This window comes from Harpegnathos saltator, unplaced genomic scaffold (genome assembly GCF_003227715.2).
Source record: "Harpegnathos saltator strain DR-91 unplaced genomic scaffold, Hsal_v8.6 scaffold414, whole genome shotgun sequence".
NCBI classification, from domain to species: domain Eukaryota; kingdom Metazoa; phylum Arthropoda; class Insecta; order Hymenoptera; family Formicidae; genus Harpegnathos; species Harpegnathos saltator.
The window spans coordinates 14,968-35,734 of record NW_020230222.1 but is presented as its reverse complement, the minus strand read 5'-3'; the positions used below and the strand labels follow the sequence as shown (position 1 = coordinate 35,734).

Here is a 20,767-nt window from a genome sequence, read left to right as displayed (position 1 = left end):
AGTCGTGTCCTTCGCACATCGTCAGGACATCGCGTCTGATTGATCGCCGAGCATGTCGCACATCCTTACGCGGCAACGAGAGGCGTTCCGAGAAAGCAGAGTAATCAGACATTCTAATGAGACATAATTGCCGGGGCTGAAATATTTTTTCACGAACTTGCCAATTAGCGGCCCGCGTGTGTCTGCGCGTCGCGTGACGTTCTCGAGAAATGTTTTCTTCTCTCCGGCGGAATCCTCGTAAATATCAATTACAATTATACGCCATTATAAAAGTGCGTCGCGTCGGCCTTCGTATAAAAGAGCACGAAGTCGTCGGTGGAAAGCTCAATCCCGCTCGCGAGCTTGAAACCTCCGTTAGAACATCCGCGATCGTTAAAGGTAAGGTAAGAGGTAAGGTTAAACAATGACTCAGTTTCATACATATATTTACATATTTATATCCTTTATATATTTATACAAAATAAAGTATTTCATATCATTCATATATTCCGCCTCAGTTTTATATCCTTCGGCTTCATATGCACTGCTTATATTTTAAGAACTGAAGAAGCTACCATTGAGAAACACTTTACTGGGTTACTACTCTCTAGTAAGTTCAGCTTTAGCGACAGCAGAAAGCGTAATAAAATGGAAGAAAAAAATTTCATGTGGTAAAAAGTATTCTTTCCGTGTGTTGTGGGTTTCATTTTATATTTAACATTCTCACACCTACACACAAGTATACTCCCAGAATCTCAGCTCGCTAGCTCGTAGGAGCCCCTCGGAACTACAGCCCTTCGTTTAACTACATTACAAGCGTTTCAGTTCCGAGGACCCGGAGAGCGCTTCATTGTGTGGGCTGCCACATAGAGACACAGCTGACGGAGAAGGACGAGCCGGCGCGCGTCGCGTGCTTCTAATAACCTTCTATAAATTCGTATTATCTAAACTCCCTCGGACCCTACCAATAGGCCGCCTCTGATCGCCTATCCGGCACTCTTCCGACGTCCTTGCCGGGTCGCGCGGCAGCGGCGGCCGCGCGGGAAGCGCATAAAAGCTGCAAGCAACCCGGGCCGCGCGAACACACCGGCAGGTAACCTGCGCACCTGCGAACGAGTCAAAGCGATTGCGTAGACCGGAACGTGGCCGCGCACCAGTGAGAATCGAGATCCCGCCTTGTCCGGATCCGCTATCAAGGCGGCAAAACTTCGCGAGCGAGAAAATAAAAGAAAGCCAAAGAGAAAGAGAGAAGGAAGGGAGGAACTTCGATGTATCGAAAGCACGGATGACTCTCAATGCGATTGGAGTCGAAGTAACGTAATCGCCGGCGATGTCGTCCCTGCCGAGCACGATCGTAAGGTGAGTCGCGAGTTCGAAAAAATTGCCGCCGGATCGATTTGTCACGAGCGACATTTATAATTCGGCATTTACAACGGCACGATGTCGATTATCCTTGCACGGTAAATAAATATCTTCCGCGCTGTCTTCACACGTAATCGTATTAACATTTGCGAGAGAGCAGTCACGAGGAATTATATAATCTTCAGTTGAGTAAACGAAATCGAGTTGAAAGTGAGTTGAAGCGGAGCCGAAGTTGAACATTTTGTAAGTTTGTGTAAATTCCTTGAGCTCTTCAAGCGACTTCGTCTGAGGTTTAATCGAAAAGCGTTTACGACGCTGAGAATGATTTCTCGTCGCTCGATATGTACGAGTTCGCGAATAACAGGCCATTAATTGCCCGCTCGCAGGTAACTGGGACGCTCAATGGACGGAAACGGTGTTGCACAATTGGAAGCTTTCGGCTGTTTCGCAGATATGTTCAGGTAATACAGTGTGCGAGGTGTTTCCGAGGTCACAAGCTGAAGTGGATTCACACTTTGCCGGCCGTGTGAAGATCGGGATTGTCGACAAATGTGTGTTACCTGCAAAAATATGATCGCGGGGATTGCTGAGACGTGCTGGCTTTCTCTTTTGTTCTCGCTTGCACGAAGGATCCGACAAACGTAGATGGGATTTACGCGCGCTTCACATTTGAAATTCGACCCTTCACACCGAACTGTCGGATGTGATACACCTGCACGACGCGGCTCTCGACACGCAGGCGTGTCGCCAACGTGTCAACAAAAACACGTCGTGTTTGACACACCTTCGGCAAATTAAGTAATTATTCCAGGCGTGATTTTTTCATCGACCTCGTTCTCTCTCTTATTCAATCATCTTAATGTATTTTAATATATTTACGCGAGAACGGAATGAAATGAAAGAGCAAAGTCCAGCCAGCTTTGCCAGCTTCTCATTGCGTAAAATATCTGAACTTCGGCGTCGGCGAAGTTTCATTGTCCATCGCGTTATTTGTTGTCAAAATGATGAGATCGTGCTCTCTATTCAGCTTTTATTGGTAATAAGCAAGGTATTGCGTAATATTGTTGATTTTTCCGTAACGACTTATTCGCGTTTTGCGATGAGAAAATATGAAGCATTATATTTTCCGACAAGAAGAGCATGAATTCAGTGAGTGGCTTTTGGCAGCATTGCGAGGCAATGCAAAATCGAACAAGTCGCGTGGTCAGCTCTCGTCGAAGTGACGAAATACAAAACTGCATTCGATTGATATGGTTTTCTTTTGTTCTCAGTGCATGTCGCATGCCGATACTCGTCTGAAGTGTAATGTGACATCGGCGCAAGCCAACTGGAGGCTCGCGATTTATCGTATATCAAGGTAGTACGATGCTTCGGCATGGCAGTGAAGTGCGTGGAAGGCCCTTTTGTCTTCAGGCTAAATGAGAACAGCACCGGGCCGCTTCTACTTGTACAGGTACGACCGGTCGGACAGAAATTTCATTTTCTATCCGAGAATTTGCGTCCGTTTTCGCAAAATCGCCGATCTCGTCGTTCTCTCTCGTGCAAATTCATTAAAATGTCCTTAAGAATTTCGAAAAATCATTGGCCATATCTTGGGTTGGCTAAAAGGTAATGTCAAAATTTTCTCGGTAAAGAAAAAAATAATCTCCAAATCAACATAAGCACTAAAAAAATTTAACCAAATGTAATGAACTTTTTTTCAAATTACACGTTAAAATCTCAGCTTTTAGATTATACGTGCGTTTTATGAGACAGTTTATGAGACAGAATAGTCGTTTGTTTGAAAAACAGCAGAAACGATCTTTCACGGAAAAATCCGACATTACTTATTGGTGAACCCATTATTTTCCCTGCGAGATCTGGCTCTCCTCGCCTTTATCCTCCTTTACTAACCGCATCTGCTGAGAGGGCCTTTATGTCAGATTGCTGCGAGAGAGAAACGACGAGGACCTTTCGCACATGACCTGGCACATTCATCCACCCGTCACTCTTTGCTTTTCACACGAACAATCGCCGCACATCCCCGCACACTCGCCAACGGCGGCACGGTGTGCAACGCGAATGATTCCCCGAGAGATCGATTCGATTCGACGCGAAGGGTCGTCGGCTCCGATAAGGAAACGCTCACGTGTATACACATTCAACTCCTACGTACACATGTCGAACAGTTCTGACAGCCCTGCCGCCCTCTTCCCTCGCCCTCTCACCCCTGCGCCCGCACCTTTCGGCTTCGCGACTTTTGTGTCCCCTGGAATTTGTTCGCCATACACGGTGTTACAAACTTAGACGCGGCCTTGAACCAAATACTTTTCAAGGTACGACGCGATACATACGTGCATACCCGCAGCGAACAACACAGACGAATGCAACGCGCCTCTGCGTGCATTCGCCGCTTTTAGACGCGACGATGAGGTAAGTGCGACATGCAACGGTAAGAGAAAAAAAGGAGGGAAAGGGAGAAGAAGCGGAGGAGAGGAAGAGGGAGAGCGAGCTTTTTGAGTCGCGAGGCTGCGCCGTTTCTTGCAATTTTTCACGCCATTTCATCGTTCGGCTTCTCAATGGCCGCTCGTTATGTGCGCGCCGTTGTACCTAAACTGTAAACGAAAGAAAAATAATTAACGAACCTGTAAAGTTCCGCTAATGGGAGTGTAAAGTGCTGTTCGCAACTTCCGGTTCCTGATTTTAGCGATCGCTATACCTCGCGGTGTGAACTTCGAGCGGTGAACTTCTCTACCCGGATGAAATCTCGCGGGAAGGCGTCGCCAGCCGCAAATCTGTGATGTTCGATAATTTCGTCTGTGATCGCGTCTCGGAAGACAGAATTTCAACGGAATAATAAGAAGCCTGGAAGACTCAAATGAAAGGGGAGAATTCACTTCTCCAGTCATTCGCCCGCGATTTCAACGAGGAAAAATCTACTCTCCTCGTTAAGAATGATCGCGAATTCGCGAGTTGTTTCCACGAGCTGTTTCGCGCATGATACATCGCGAAACAGTTCCGCCGAAACGGAACAATGTGCAGAAGACTCGGTCCGCTTCGCATGATGGAGTCGACCGCGGCACGAGAACTCCGCGTTTCGAATTTGCAATAATCTGGGCGCGATGGCGGGTTCGACGTAATTAACCTCCGTGTTTATACCTCGACTCTTCGCGCAGCCCTTTATGCAACGGCTGTTCTCGGCAATTTCGACAGGGACCCATCGCGATCGTCGTGAAATCGTTGTCTACTCGTTATTTCTTTCTCCCCCGTTTCCCGCTTTGCACGTCCGAGAAGCCCGCAAGCGCTTGAATGTCAAGCGTCACATGGGGACGCGACGCTCTGCGAAATTGCCTGGCTCGTGACAGACATCATTTATTAAGCCAATTGCTCGCTTACCCCCTCTAATCGTTAACTGCAGCCGAACGGAATGGAGAACGAAAAAAATTGGGTTGTTCGCGGAAGGACAGCTGAAAAAATGGAAGTTTGCCAGTGACAGGGGGGAGGAGAGGTGTAAAATTCGCGAGTCAGCGAGTGTTTGCATAGACATGCCTAAAATAAGCCCGCGCAAGACTCCGAGAACGGCTGCGGGGCCGACATGCACAACGCGCGATTAGTCGAAATCACGATAACGACGTATCTTGACTTATCTAAATAATGACAGAATTTCTCTTCGCGCGCCACGAGAGGAAATCTGCATAAGCGCCATGTGTCCAGGAAAACTTCGCGAATTCGAGTCTCTCATCGGAAGACAATGATTAGATTACGAGAGAGGCGAGTGCATTTAGTCACTAAACAAATATAAACGAATACGACGAAGGCAAAAATGTATCTGAAATTTAGGTGCATGATAATGGCAAAATCCAAGATTTAAATAACAAATAGACATTTTAATTAGATGAAATTTTAAATGGATATTTTAACAGATAGATAAAAAAAATTGCTAGTTAATCGAAAACAGTTGGCTGTATAATAACCTTTATATTAAAAAAAAATTAGTCCAGTAACTGAGCGTCAAGATGTTCGCGCAAGTTTTGTCGATGTGACGCGTCGCAGGTAACATCGCGATCTAATCATGATTAGACGTCGCGACGATAACTTTATCGATGTCGTATTAGCGTGCGCGGATGCATGTATTCCCGATCGTATTCCCGAATTAGCCGCTCTCCTCGGGGGAGGGACTTTCCTCATTTATTCGTGCTCGCATAATTAAAGCGGCGTGTTAAAGCGGGCCGATTTCATTGCAATCGGAGGCCTTGACTCGCTTCTGATTTCGCGCGCATGCTCTCTCGCACAGTCATTCCTAATGTTCTAATAATACGACAATAATCAAGTCGCGCTATTTTCGTGCACTTTCGCGCCCGCGGAAGTTCCGGAACTTCGAATTGCGTAGTGCGATGTAATTCTGTATGCCTTCCCCTCGGAATGGCCGAGGATGGTCCCGACGAGTCCTGACCCGGACGAGGATCCGGATGAATCGGACTCGACAAACGCACACGGTATTAAATCAATGTTAGAAAAAAAATCGCGCCACCTAATTTCACCACTCTTATTTAATTTCAACACATAATTAGCTCATGCAGCTTGGTACTTTCTCCTCTTAATGTGTGCGAAAACGAGAAAATCTGCGCGAACGTTCACTTGTGGCCGCTACACACACGGACTCGAAAACTTTCCTTTTCGCGCATCACACGGGGGTAACCCGTGTTTGCCGATCGGTGTGTTAAAGCTTCGTCGTTTTATATCACCGCGAGTAACGGGAAGGAGAGCAAGGGATGGAACGAAAGGAGGGAAGAGATTGCCTCCGTTGCCGTCTGGCAACGAGAAAAATACTCGAGCTCTCACACGTATCGACATTTGAGACGGGTTATATAAATAGTACTTTGGCCCTCGGAATAGCCCGAGCAATATCAACCGCCCTTTCGCTTATCGCGAATATTTTCTACAGGTTTGCACGGAACGCGGATGGCGGGAGTACGCCGGCGAAAATAATGTATTCAAAGATCGATGGAACTTATGGTGGCGGTCCGGCGGTTTCCCCACGTCGCATTACAGGCCATTACTCCCCTGGCAGGTAATAAGGCAGTCCGCCCAAAAATCTCGAATTATCCGCTCGAAATGTAAACAAGCCCGACGCCCAGGAGGGAGAGAGACCCCTCCCGAATACTATACGATCGTCGCCGAAATTTCGGTTCCCTCCTTGTCGGCTAATTCCAACATTAAGTCCGCTAATTTTCCATAACTCCGTCGTTGAGAAATTAAAAGTTGAAAATTTCCAATCGCGATTTTCATGTCACATGTATAAATGAAAACGCGAACGCGTACAACGGTCCAAGTTCTGAGAGAGTGGGCAGTTTTTTATAATATCAAAAACCAGTTCACGGATGAAAAAAGAATTCTAACAAAATTCGCTAATTCCTTTATCTCTTGATTATTCGTTAACTTAAGCGACGAAAGTAATTAGTGAGAATATAATATGTCGGGCTTTGTGTGTTCTTCGCTCGTAGTTTGTCAATCGGATACCGAAAGGAAATTCCATCTGCCGGAAGGATAAACTGATACGCCACTTGAAGTGCATGAAGAAAGTCCACGGTTCGATCTATGACTTCAGGTAATATGCGTGACAGATTAGAATTGATATTGGGCTTGTCTGCTAATAATATGATATTAATTAGTCCCGCGGGATACAACTTGCCCTCCGAATACACGAAATTGGCCGAAGAATGTAGTCGTTGCGAAAAGGACGATAAGATTTGGATCTGCAAGCCGGTCGGCCAGAGTCAAGGGAGAGGGATTTTCTTGTTTCGTGTAAGTGTAAACATATACACGATATAATACGCGATCCAAAAACTACCCCTTAAATGCCTGAATCTCTCATATTAACAAGATAAAATTGCACAATGATCTCTTCAAAATATTCCGAGGAAGAAAAAGGAGACAAAAAGGTTCCGGAAAAAGATAAGAGACTGAGTAGTTTCATATGAGGTTTTACATATTTTATTTAGATATTTTAATAATTAAATAATATAATATACTGAAATATAAACTATACAATAAACAAAAAAACTTGAGAAACACATTGAACGCGAGCGTTGAAAAATACTACGAGACACGTTCGAATGAAATTCCACCAAGAAAGAGATTAACATCTTCATCAGTCCCCATTATCCTGCGAAATGTACGACAAGCGAATTCGTACAAATCGCCTGAATGTGTCTTTTTAGAAATTAAGCGATCTGTCGTATGATAACGCCGCGGTTGTGCAAAGATATATTGAAAATCCTCTGCTGATCGGCGGTTACAAATTCGATCTTCGCCTGTACGTGTGCGTGCCGTCGTATCGCCCGTTGACGATCTACCTGTACAAAGAAGGCCTGGCACGTTTCGCCACCGAGAAGTTCTCCCTGGAACGTTTGGACGACCCTTTCCGACACCTCACGAATTTTTCCCTGAACAAACTGGGACCAGGATACTCGGAGAAGAAAGAACGCATCGGTGCCGGTATTTCATACGACGCTAGCGATCTCGTCGCGCTCGGACACATTTTGCTTAAATCGTTTCGCTTCATTCATCACGAATATAAAATCGTCAATTCAATTCTCAAAGATTAATTTTAATCTTAAATAATGCATCGATTGATGTTGCACTGTTTGCATTATTATCCCTTGAGTTACTTTTTTCTTTACCTTTGTTCTGCTTCCTATTGTCATGGAAAATTTATCTCGCTGAGGAACATATGCCTATGTGCTAAATTTTTCAAGACTTCAGTTTTTAGAATACAAATAGCGCGTGTGTGAAAGGAAAAGAAAATGAAATAAGGCAGAATGTCGATATGTTACAAAATAGAAAATTCTGCGCCAATTTTTGCTGTAAAAGTTTTCCTCCGTATAATAGCACGCAAAGGTTGAAGGCAAGCATTTTTCCGAGGATAGAAGGTGGTAAAATTTTTTCATCCCGCTCCTCGCACGTAGGTTGCAAATGGACGTTTCGACAGCTGAGAAGATACTTCGAGCAGTCGGGATATTTCGACTGGATTCTTTGGCAGAGAATCTCGTGTCTGGTGACGCTAACGATACTAAGTCAAGTGGCGAGCATTCCCAGATCCTCGAATTGTTTCGAATTCTTCGGCTTCGATGTATTAATCGACGAAGATCTGAAGCCGTGGCTCTTAGAAGTCGGTATATGCAGACACGACAGCATTCTCGAAATAATCACATAAAATAATTAAATCCCCGCGCATGTTCCGCAGGTGAATCTGAGTCCAGCTTTGAGCAACGATTGCGAAGTCGATTCAGAGGTGAAGAAGCCTCTACTGCACGATCTATTTGATCTATTAGGTCTTCCAGTGTGTAACACCGGACTATCCCTATTCACAATCTGGTCCTCCGGAGATCATCGCATCGAGGACGAGGACGAAGTGTCTTTCAAATTCGGCCGCTCCACGAAAAAAAAGTCGAAACGGGAGACCGACGCTTTTCTAAATCTCTCCCCGGAGACCCGAGCCACGGTACGAAGGAACTTTTTTCACTTGGTAACTGTAGCCTGCCGGCTGATCGCATCAAAAATAACATTCCAAGTTATGAGACGAAGATAAACGACGATGATAAGAGATGTTTGAAAATTTTTAAATGTTATATTAATTATTAAGTATATCAAAGAGTATATCAAATTTAACTTTACGATCTCCTTCCTCTCAGCTGAGACAATCAACGCCGGAAGTTTACCCAACTGCCTGGTCTCGTTACAATCCGCTGTTGATGGACAAGTGCATACGCCGTGGATTTAAGGGAAGTACGATCGAAGATCACGCATCGTCACCAATCTGGGACAACGGTAAAGACTGGAGAGCGCCCTGCGTACGGGAGGGTGGGTGGATTCGTATATGTCCGTTCACTCGATCGAAACATGTCAAAAGTACGGAATACGCGCCGAGACCATCGCCCAGGACGATCGAAAATGAAATCAAGAATATGGTCCTTTGTATACGAAAGTAAACGCTTTCATCTTCTCATTAGGACTTCCTCCTCTTTTGTTACCTGTGCATCACACGTATATGTTTTTCTTCTTTCTGACAGATACTTAAAAGCCGCGAAGAAAGTACAACAAAGGAATGAAAAGTTAAAGGACGAACAGTACAACAACCTTCTGCAAAATGCGCTTGACCTGAACACAGAAGTTTGGCTGCCAGAAAAGTGAATGTCAAGAAGTCTGCATTTTTTCCTTCCCCTTTATTTTAATTCCGTAATTTCCGGATTTACTCGTTGTTTATCATGCTTGTCCGTCATACGACACTGTTTTAAGAAATACTTCAAATAATTACGTACAATGTATAATGTAATACATTGCGTCTCTTTGTTGCAATATTTGTTGTATTTTATACGAGTTACCTCAATGGCAATCTTACTCGAATCCTTGCTTTTCAATAATCCAATTCAACGGCAGATGCCTCTTTTATTTTCAAGTTTCTTCATTTGACAGCAAAGCGGAAGATTTATCTTCAAACTGTACCGAAATTTTGGATGACGCATAAAAACTTTAAGGATCACTTTTTTCGATCATGGAAAAAAATCACTTTATCCTCGATAAAACGATTGTACGACTTAATAGCAGTGAAAGGAGCACGTGAAAGGAGCTTCTTCAAGTGATGGGTTTAATGACAAAGATCTTTAGTTTTTAATTAGAACACGCTATATTCACATTTAGCATTGAATACAGCTGATAGTATTCACAAATAAAATTATTTTATCATTTATCAATCTAGTAGAAAAATCCAATATTTTTTTCCTAAATAATGAAAGATCCTATCATAACTCCCAATGTTTTTTATAGCAATTTATGTCCAAGATTGATGGATGGACGAATAAGTGCCAAAAATATTTCTGATAAAGATTACTTAGACAACCTCGCGGTTTATTCTTTTTTGTAAATATATCTCACATTATATATAAATTATACTTATGTCTCATTTAATTCACTCCTTTCGCTGCTAATCTTCTGTCACGTTCTTCGGCAATTGATAGCTTCACACCCTTATCCCTTGGTAAACTTACGTAAGCCTTTGTTCCCTTACCAATGATGAAGACGTTATTCAACCTAAGTGAACAATTTATATTGTGTAAAAAAATGTCGAAATCGAAGCTGCAATTACATACTACTAATCAGGGTTGGGAAGTAACGTGTTATTTGTAACGCCGTTACTGATATCGTTACTTTTTTGAGTAACGATTAGGTAAATGCCGTTACTTTTTGGTGTCAGTAACGAAAAAGTAACAGCGATATATTTTTTTGTAACGAGTAACAAAACGTCCGTTACTTCAATCGTTTCTTTTTAATTTTTATAAAATTAAACTTAATTGTATTTAATTTCTATGCATTTTTTGTTTTATGCTGAATGTAATGAGAACCAATAAAGATGGACTCACATATTGTCATCCATTGGCCGTAGCTATACAGAAAGGTTTAAAAAAATAGGTAAATTGGTGTAATTTGGTTAATACATATGTTCATCAAACAACATTCATCTGATCAAAAAGAAAAATCAATATGTTCATATTTAATTTTGATTTAACTTTAGGTTTTGTACTACACTCGAAAAAGAAGAATTGATAATTGCCAGCTGTTTGCATCCCAAATTGAGTTGGTTAGCTGAAGATAAGTGAAAACTTGCGCAAACGTATTTAGAAGATTTATAAGGAATTCCTTCAATTAAAAATTTTTTGATGCCTGATAAGCACAATAATAACAATGACTTTTTTAATTTTAAATAGCAAACATCAAATGAGAAATCTGCCTATGATGAATGGCAAAGATTTTTAAAGTCAACAGGCACTAATGTCCAAATATTAAATTCATATCCACTAATTAAGAAACTTTTCATTAAGTACAATACTTAATAACATAAAATAATAAAAATATTTAAATAAATATATATATACATTTCTAATCTAATTCTTATGTCCGATTTATATCTTGTCTTAGCACCTTTCTTATAATCCTGGATTTACAAAAGTAACGGAAAGTAACGAAATAAAATATCGTTACTTTCAAGTAACGGTAACGCGTTATTTTTTAAGATCAGTAACGAGTAACGGTAACGAGTTATTTTTTACCGAAAGTAATGATAACGGTAACGAGTTACTTTTAGAAAGTAACTTTCCCAACCCTGCTACTAATCATGCTTTGCAAAAAAAGACAATGTTGTCTCCTCCTTGGGTAATACGGAAAACCGAAGTAATAACGGTAGTCAGTGACCATAAAGTGAAGGAATTTGATATCGGCCAGTTTTTGACTGTTACACGCAATAAGTAGTACGCATCACAGCTTCGATACGGCCCAGTATTGATAAAAAATAACTCTATAAACTTTAAAATGCAAATCGAAGTGTGAGTTGTTTATGAGAACTCACTGATTAACAGTAACAAAAAAACCTGAAATAATCTGTTTTATGAGATAAAATATACCATGGAAAAAGACGTCACTTATTTCATTGAAGGAAAATCGAAATATCTGATAAATTTTTCAATTCGTAAACACAAGCCTGTCATTTTTCTCGTACGAACCTTGTGGCAAAGGTGTGTCCTTGTGCATCCTTCACGTGACAGATATCAAAAGAACCAGGATGACGTTCGCGGTTGACGACGGTACCAACACGACCCAAGTTTCTTCCAGAAGTAATCATGCACAAATTACCTACAAAGGAAAGTTAAATTTCATATCTTTCTCTTTCTTCTCTGTATGATATGTACAAAATACTCAATATATATTACCAGAATCAAATCTGATAGAATCTAAAATCTTGCCAGTGGCAATATCCAGATGAATAGTATCGTTGACTTTTATGACCGGGTCAGGATAACGAATAGTCCTACCATCGTGCGTTACTAAGAAGGGAATACCCTTAGGGCCAGTTTGAACGCGCTTCACTTTGCACAATTTATACTGTGAATAAACAATGTTATATAGGTAAAACATAATACTTTTATTATATAAAAGAATAAATATGATATTGATGAATTACCTTGGCTTCTTCCGCAGTAATACGATGTGTAGTAAAACGACCCTTCACATCATAGATCAATCGGAAAAATTCGCCAGTCTTTTCAATAGTGATAACATCTGCAACAATTAATCTATTTTTCTTCACGTTGCATTTGTACATAAATTACTAATGCTTTTATGTATTTTATAAGTCATTTTTCATCATAACACTACTGCTTTGATCAAATATCTCATAGCATAAAAACAATATACAAATTGTATAAAATAACAAAAATTTACCCATAAAACCAGCAGGATAATTGGAATCAGTACGAACTTTTCCATCAACTTTGATCAATCGCTGCATCATGATTTTAGTAACTTCACAGTTGGTTAAAGCATATTTTAACCTATTGCGGAGAAAAATAACCAAAGGAAGAGACTCTCTGAGTTTGTGAGGACCAGTGGATGGACGAGGAGCATATACACCCCCCAGTTTATCCAACATCCATGCCTTAGGTGCATTGAGACGCTTGAGATGTTTCTTTGGACCACGAGCCTGAGAGGAAAAATACTTTGTAATATAATATGTAGAGAATATAAAATATATATATATATACATGCACTATACACAGATGATATACGAAAAGTCCTGGATTCTCTAAATATCTCAGAAACCAAACATTCATAAAAAAAATTTAGTCTTTACAAATCTTATTAAATGGATATAAATATTTATAATAACATTTATGGCAAAAAGTAACGTACACAGGCGAGTACGTTAATCCACCTATGTATCCTTTTAAAACAAACGGTATTAACCAATTATATATCACATTAAAAATGCAATATCAAATTACATTTATTAGCTAAATTATTGCAATTTCTATTTTAACAAAATTAATTTGTAAGTAAAAAAATAACTTCATCAATGATCACAATCTAACAAATATATAAAAAGCCGCGAACTTGAATAAAGGAAACAGGTTGGAACGGTACGGCACGTTGAAATATATTGTTTTTCTCGCGATAGAATATATTCAACGTGTGATATATGTACCAACAATTGCACGAAAATTTGCACTGTGAATTTTTTTTGTACGACCAAAAAATCTACATCACATTTGCGCGATGCAAACAGATTCCTCAATTTAAAAATCACAGCAAACTTACCATCTTGGATCTTTACAGAAACAGAACGACGAACTCCTTTATATGCACACACGTGTTAAATATAAAGCCAGCGACACACGGTGCTTGTTTTCGTGCTGAATTGCTTGCTGGATGAAAATACTGCGTTCTGATTGGTACATTTACGAAAATGGATGGAAATGCACCAATCAAAACACAGTATTTTCATCCAGCAAGCAATCCAGCACAAAACAAGCATCGTGTGCCGCTGGCTTAATATGGCGAACTATGCTAGTCGGTATCATAGAACGCAGTTCTTTACAGCGTGACTAGGAATAAAACGATAGCCAATAAACTCCTCGGTCTTATGGTAGAACGACAAAGTGATTGGTTGTCACGTTGCTCCTTACCGCACAGCGTTTGCACATCTTTGTACAGAAGTCATCCATGGTCATGTTCGCGGTACTTTATCGTAACCTCATTTAAAATATATTGTACAGGAGAAAAGTTGAAATATATAATTTATTTTGTTTATAAATTTTATTATTCTGTCGTATCCAAATCAAGGGTTTCCGCAGGATATATTATTCGGATATTTGTACATCAGAAGTCAAAACCAAAAATTTTGGTCAAGATTTTAAGTCGAAAGACCTCAAATACTTTTATTTCTTAATAAACTATACATAAGATTCAGGAAACTCAAATGTGACATCCCGTCCGGTTAGTTGTTTATATACTGAAGCAAAAGTGTCAACCTATTTAAAAGAATAACATGAAATTTAGTTATACGTATGTATATAATCACAACACAATATTTTCTATAAATTTAAGAATAAATTAATATACCTTATGTTCAATATTTGTCTGTTCATTCCTATCAAGATGAACTTTGATCACTTGAGATCCATCTAACTTAACTCTGGTACGCTTGCCAACAATCTCCACAGGATAAACAAGATCTTCCAATAAAGCATCATACACAGCAGTTAATGTTCGGCTAAAAATAATATAATTAGATTAGACTCATCAATTTTTGCATAAACAAATAATTTTAATATTTATCTTTCTTATACCTTCTAGGACGCTTTTGTTTATTCTTGGTGCGAGTTTTTCTTGTTGGTTTAGGCAAAATTTTACGTTCACCAACAAACATTACATGTTTGCCAGAAAACTTCTTCTCCAATTCACGTACCAACCTTGTTTGGATCTTTTGGAAGGCCTTCAATTTTGGCATGGGCACATATATAATAATGGACTGTAAAAGATTAAATTATATATATACATATATATGTATATTAAACTGACTAAAAAAGATTAAAATCCTTAAATGTAAACTGAAATTTACAACTATATAAAAATAAATGAAAATCCTTAAATGTAAACTGAAATTTACAATTAGATAAAAATAAAAGTATGTTACGCTAAGAAACAACAGATACAAGTAACAAAGTACACCCAAGAAATAAATTTTACCTTCTTATTATTCGTTTCCATCTCTCTTGCCTTGGTAATATATAATTCTCTCAACTGCGACTTCAAATCGCTGTTCATTTCCAAATCCAGGAGAGCATTGGAGATGCCCAGCTCGAACTGGTCGGGCTCGGCACCACCACTCTTAATTATCTTTGCGTTTGCTGTAAACATCTAAAGAGATTTTAAGGTTAGAATATTTTTTGTACAAATTGCGTTGATATCCACACGAGGAATGCTTCCAACTATCGTACTGTTAAATTTATGGATATTGAAAAATATTTTCGGATATTGAAGTATTAAATACGGCATTATACTGAGCGTATGACCTATAGATTCTAACAGATGCATTATAATCACACGTTCGCAAGTGTGGGGAAAATATTAAATGTTTTATATATTATAATGTTTCAAATATTGTATATAACATAAAACATTACATTTCTTTAAATATTTTTGATCTGTATTTTCCGATTAAAACTTAAATCTCCAAAGTACAAACCTCGAAAAGCCACAAACACGTGGAAAAGAAGTAACTCCCTCTGAAAAGCAAATTGTATAGATGGTATAACGCGACAGTGAAAATGTATACAAAAATGGCAACCAATAGCTTCAAATGATAGGGCCAGAGCACAAGCTTTTGCATAACACATAATACACAACGCATAAGAGAATCAACTAATCAGAGTTCTTCATTTCTGTCCTGAGGAGGGAAATGAAGAAAACTAATTGGTTTATTCTCTTATGCGTTATGTATTATGTGTTATGCAAAAGCCTGTGCTCTTGCCCTAATCCGGATTAGTAACAACCTTAAGCCAGCGGCACACGGTGCTTGTTTTCGTGCTGGATTGCTTGCTGGATGAAAATACTGCGTTCTGATTGGTGCATTTCCATCCATCTTCGGAAATATACTAATCAGAACGCGGTATTTTCATCCAGCAAGCAATCCAACACGGAAACAAGCACCGTGTGCCGCTGGCTTTAGTGAATTCTTTGATTCCATTGGTATATTCTTTTAGATTTAAAAATATACTCTAATTGGATTCGAAACTGCACTAACTACAGTAGTTACAAGTCGAAATTAGAAGCCGTATAAACGTAGTCTGTGACCCTTGCTGGAAAACGGCCTTAGAACACCGGTGCCATCGACGAAATAATATAAAAATTGACAGCCCTTTGTCAATTTTCATATCAGCCAAGAAGGCCCTAAGTATTTTGCACCCAGGTGCAATAAAATACGATCAAGATTTATTCATAGTCCGTTCTTATGTTGAATTGTTCGGAAAATAATTTCGGTTTTTTCAAATAGGTGGTGTTAGTTGCCTTTTAAGCACTTAACTTCATTTTAAGCTAGAAAATCATTTTACATTTTTACACCATACATTTCAAACTTCATTTGAAAAAAAGTTGTTTTGAAATCTGTCAAGTTGTTTTTGTTTGGCGTCGCATCAAAAATGGAAAACCAACATGAGCATTTTCGTCACATTTTGCTTTTTTATTACTGTAAAGGCAAAAGTGCAGCGGAAGCAAGAAAAGAATTATGTGTGTATATACAGAAGATGTGTTAACTGAACGCCAATGTCAAAATTGGTTTTCGAAATTTCGTTCTGGGAATTTCAACCTCAAAGATGCACCACGTTCTGGAAGGCCAATTGAGGCTGATAACGATCAAATAAAGGCACTGGTGGATGCAAATCATCATTTAACAATACGAGAAATTGCTGAGAGATTGAATTTATCGAATTCGACCGTGCATGAGCATTTGAAACAACTTGGTTTCGTTTCAAAGCTCAATATTTGGGTTCCACACGTTCTCGAAGAAAAATATTTGATTCGTCGCATTACCATCTGCGATTTGCTGTTGAAACGTGAGAAAAACGATCCATTTCTGAAGCGACTCATAACTGAAGATGAAAAATGGATTGTGTACAACAATATTAAACACAAAAGATCAAGGAGCAGACATGATGAACCAGCTCAAAGCACATTGAAAACCGATATCCAACAAAAGAAGGTGATGCTCTCTGTTTGGTGGGATTGGAAGGGAATAGTTTTTTTTGAGCTGCTACCAAACCAAACGATTGATTCAAATGTGTATTGTCATCAATTGGATAAATTGAATGATTCCATCAAGCAGAAGAGAGCAGAATTGGTGAACAGAAAAAGTGTTGTGTTTCATCATGATAACGCCATACCTCACACAAGTTTAATGACTCACCAAAAGCTGTTAGCACTTGGATGGGATTTACTACCGCATCCACCATATTCACCTGATCTGGCACCATCCGATTATCACTTGTTTCAGTCAAATTCTGTAAAATTCTTTGGATGATAAAAATTTCAATTCAAATGAAGGTGTCAAAAATCACTTAATTCAATTTTTTGCTAATAAGGACCAAAAGTTCTATGAGCATGGAATCATGTTATTATCTCAAAGATGGCAAAAGGTGTTGAAACAAAATGGTCAATACTTAACAGAATAAAACTTTCTTTCTATTGAAAATATCACCTTTCATTTTTGTGCAGAAAACTGAAATTACTTTCTGAACAACCCAATATTTAAGATGGTCTTAAATACATCTTCAGTAATTAACATCACTAACTTTGATAACTTCTTAACCAATAAAATGCCCATACAGATGTTATGCAAATAATTTTGCTGGCTATGAAATATTTGAAGATATATTTAAGAGAATTTGTAAATGTTGATTTTCTAAAAGTTTTCTGTACATGTTTAGCCATTTGAGCATTGGAACTTGGAAAAAAATTCAATATTCTGTACTAATCTTCCATCGGCACATAATTTTGGTTTTTATATAATCACATTAACATTAATAAAATTTATTTAATGTAAAATTTTAATATGTACATATAAAAATATATTTATTATTGCTCCAAATAAATTTAATATTTTATAAAAGCAGTATAAAAATATTTTTATTCCAAACAGGTTTGACTTATTTAATCAAATTTTTAGTCATCATTAGGTTGATAACTATTAAAAATCTCTTTTTCGATATTACCAAGTAAGCTAGATGCACCAATTCTAAAATTTGTTTTATTCAACCACGCTGACCCTAATTCCTCTTTAATCAAAACCATCCATTCTAGTGCATCCTGTGCAGTCTTGATACCACCAGCAGGTTTAATGCCAATCTATAAACAAAAATTATTATATATAATCTGATCAATGAGAATAAATATACACATAATTATACACACCATTTTCCCAGTTAAATCTGCAAAATCTTTTACTGCTCTACACATTACAACGCCAACAGGCAAAGTTGCATTAATAGCTTCTTTTCCTGTGGAGGTTTTAATAAAATCAGCACCAGCCATCATAGCCACCATGGATGCTTTGTATACATCCTTCAAGTTAAACAGTTCTCCTGTTGCAAGTATAGCTTTTAACCATATTTTATCTTTATTTTGTTCATCACAAATTTTACGGATAGCTACCAGCTCTTCATACAATTGTTTCCACTCATGACTTAAAGCTAGTGAGCGGTCAATAACAATATCCACTTCATTTGCTCCACTTTTTAAGACACAACGTACTTCTTCTAATCGGGATGCTAAAGGATATTGTCCAGAAGGAAAACCTGCAGCTACTGTAATATAAAAGTAAATATTGCAATCAAAACTGGTATATTTACTGTAAGCTAAATTAAAAGAAATCTTTCTTTTTACACACACGCACGCACACACACACACACATACAACCATACCACTAGCCACTCGGATCTTGTCTAGATAATTTTTACATTCCAATGCAGATATTGCATCTGCTATTCTAGATGGATAAACACAAACAGCTGCTGTGTGAAGTGGTTCAACCCATTTGTCAAATGGTAAGAAGGCTATAGGTCTGGCAGCCTATAATTAGATGTTGATCATTTCTATTCCATTTGATAAATAAATCTCTCATTTACCTTTCTACAAAGTTCCTCCACATTACTGCTAGTATCATCACTATTTAAAGTGGTCAAATCAATGAAAGTTATTGCTTTCAGTAACCAAGCTACTTTATTATTGCCTGTTAACGTGCTCGCTTTGTAACGTATCTGTCGAACAGTCTTATTTATTGTTGGCTCATTAATATGTACTTGCAAGTGCACTAAAAAATAAAATGAGAATAGAAATGAATATGTAAATTTAAAGACGTTCTCATATCGCGATAAAACGTATATCGATTATTTTATTTATTACAAACGTTCAGAAAATGGCAGCGTCATGTTACAGAAGAATCTTGAAGGACAACTTTGAAACTACCAGGCAGGTTATTATCACGTATCATACGAATAACAGCAATCTGTCTCGTTCTCGAATATTTCTCATATTGCGGTTACGCAACATGTCCTCTGATGGAAAGTGATAAGGATGATAGGCGGGAGATATAACTTATAAAACTTATAAAATTGAATGCATAAAACAAAACATTACATTGAATGTTAGGAAAGACGAGAATTAAAATAATAATATTAAAAATACACAAAAGAATCATGAGAAAGATATGGAAATTCTTCAATATCCGTTTCTTTTGGCGACGAAATAAACTTTATTGTGTGTATGCATTTTTATATCGGTTGGACAAAATTGTTAGAGGAATTACGCAAAATATATATAAATTTCTATGTTTATTAATTGGACCAGAAAAACCGATAGATAATCGAAAAACATTTATGATATATTCAATTGTCTGTGTATTGATTGAATATATCAATTTTATAGATGTATATCTTGTCACAATTATTCAATATTATATGATTGCATAATTATATTTGGATACGTATATTTGTATACATATATCATTTGAATTGCGATTCATTGCTATTAAGTTGTTGCAGATGAAATGGCCGTTTTTCAAAATTCAAATTTCCCGGCCGAGTAGTTCAGCTCTTTTCATGCAGCTGTCGTTGCATGCGTGATATTTGAAAAGTATATGCTCCACACGTAAATTCGCACGTCTTACTTTTATCACGTTGTTTATATCGTTGAAAATCGTTGTCTCTTCGACATGGAAAGTAAGAAAATGCGAATAATATTCTTGTACGAATACAAACTTGGTCATAGTGCGGCCGAGGCAACGTGAAACATAAATACTGCTTTTGGGGGCGGTTCTGTAAGTGATCGAACCATTAGACGTTGGTTTGAAAAGTTTCGGTCTGGTGATACAAATTTCGACAATTTGCCTCGCAGCCATGCACTATCAGTGATTGATGACAATGTTTTGAAAGACATGGTTGAAGCAGACTCGCGTTTATCAGTTCGAGATATTGCACACAGCATCAACGTTCACTGTTCCACTGTTTCCTGACACCTAAAGGCCATGGGGAAAGTGAAAAAGCTTGACAAATGGGTACCACATGAACTGACAGAGAGACAAGCTTCGCCGTATGGAAATCAGCTCATCTTTGCTTTCCCGACACAATAATGAAGGAATATTGAATCGAATAGTAACGTGTGATGAAAAGTGGGTTCTTTATGGCAATCGTCGACCGAAACCGAGCCTTCATCCATGTAAAGTTATGGTATCTGTATGATGGTCTGCCAAGGGTATTGTGCATCTTTCGTTTTTGAAAAAGGGTGAAACTATAAATGCTGATAAATATTGCCAAGAAATTGACATTGTGATGGAAAAACTGCATATTCAACAGCCGGCGTTATTAAATAGACGCGGTATGTTATCGCTCCATGATGCTAGACCGTGTATTGCAAAAAAACTGTAAAAACATTAACAGAATACAAATGCGAAGTTCTCCCTCACCCTCCTTATTCTCCTGACCTTTCTCCAACTGATTACCATTTGTTTAAGCATCTGAATAACTTTTTAAGTGAAAAGATATTCCAAACAGAAAGCGACGTGAAA

At 38.6% G+C, this 20,767-nt stretch overlaps 4 protein-coding genes across 5 annotated transcripts; 1 reads left to right on the top strand and 3 right to left on the bottom strand.

Moving 5' to 3' along the window:
- The first annotated feature begins 320 nt into the window (after nucleotides 1–320).
- Nucleotides 321–10,031, top strand: LOC105186082 (probable tubulin polyglutamylase TTLL2). Of its 2 annotated transcripts, XM_025301382.1 has the most exons (13): nucleotides 321–390; nucleotides 805–1,338; nucleotides 1,728–1,802; nucleotides 1,971–2,139; nucleotides 2,613–2,794; nucleotides 6,266–6,391; nucleotides 6,825–6,928; nucleotides 6,993–7,125; nucleotides 7,542–7,818; nucleotides 8,289–8,491; nucleotides 8,567–8,824; nucleotides 9,015–9,307; nucleotides 9,393–10,031. In XM_025301382.1, the coding sequence occupies exons 5-13, from the start codon at nucleotides 2,717–2,719 to the stop codon at nucleotides 9,511–9,513; spliced, it is 1,593 nt and encodes a 530-aa protein (XP_025157167.1). In that variant the 5' UTR covers nucleotides 321–390; nucleotides 805–1,338; nucleotides 1,728–1,802; nucleotides 1,971–2,139; nucleotides 2,613–2,716; the 3' UTR covers nucleotides 9,514–10,031. The 2 variants fall into 2 exon arrangements, with proteins under 2 accessions (XP_025157167.1, XP_011144360.1); XM_011146058.3 differs by lacking the exon at nucleotides 1,971–2,139.
- A 169-nt stretch (nucleotides 10,032–10,200) lies between these two features.
- On the bottom strand, nucleotides 10,201–13,591 carry RpS4 (ribosomal protein S4). The gene is made up of 6 exons (XM_011146045.3): nucleotides 13,468–13,591; nucleotides 12,595–12,853; nucleotides 12,335–12,432; nucleotides 12,084–12,255; nucleotides 11,877–12,006; nucleotides 10,201–10,410 (listed from the first exon to the last, which is right to left on the bottom strand). Exons 1-6 carry the CDS (start codon nucleotides 13,468–13,470, stop codon nucleotides 10,284–10,286), a joined length of 789 nt encoding a protein of 262 aa, XP_011144347.1. The 5' UTR covers nucleotides 13,471–13,591; the 3' UTR covers nucleotides 10,201–10,283.
- Nucleotides 13,592–14,048: 457 nt separating this feature from the next.
- RpS7 (ribosomal protein S7) lies at nucleotides 14,049–15,563 on the bottom strand. Its single transcript, XM_011146032.2, has 5 exons — nucleotides 15,398–15,563; nucleotides 14,899–15,069; nucleotides 14,499–14,680; nucleotides 14,272–14,422; nucleotides 14,049–14,180 (listed from the first exon to the last, which is right to left on the bottom strand). The coding sequence occupies exons 1-5, from the start codon at nucleotides 15,560–15,562 to the stop codon at nucleotides 14,103–14,105; spliced, it is 747 nt and encodes a 248-aa protein (XP_011144334.2). The 5' UTR covers nucleotide 15,563; the 3' UTR covers nucleotides 14,049–14,102.
- Nucleotides 15,564–17,802: 2,239 nt separating this feature from the next.
- Dera (deoxyribose-phosphate aldolase) lies at nucleotides 17,803–19,266 on the bottom strand. Its single transcript, XM_011146019.3, has 5 exons — nucleotides 19,112–19,266; nucleotides 18,831–19,015; nucleotides 18,627–18,774; nucleotides 18,118–18,509; nucleotides 17,803–18,051 (listed from the first exon to the last, which is right to left on the bottom strand). Exons 1-5 carry the CDS (start codon nucleotides 19,131–19,133, stop codon nucleotides 17,869–17,871), a joined length of 930 nt encoding a protein of 309 aa, XP_011144321.1. The 5' UTR covers nucleotides 19,134–19,266; the 3' UTR covers nucleotides 17,803–17,868.
- Nucleotides 19,267–20,767: the final 1,501 nt, after the last annotated feature.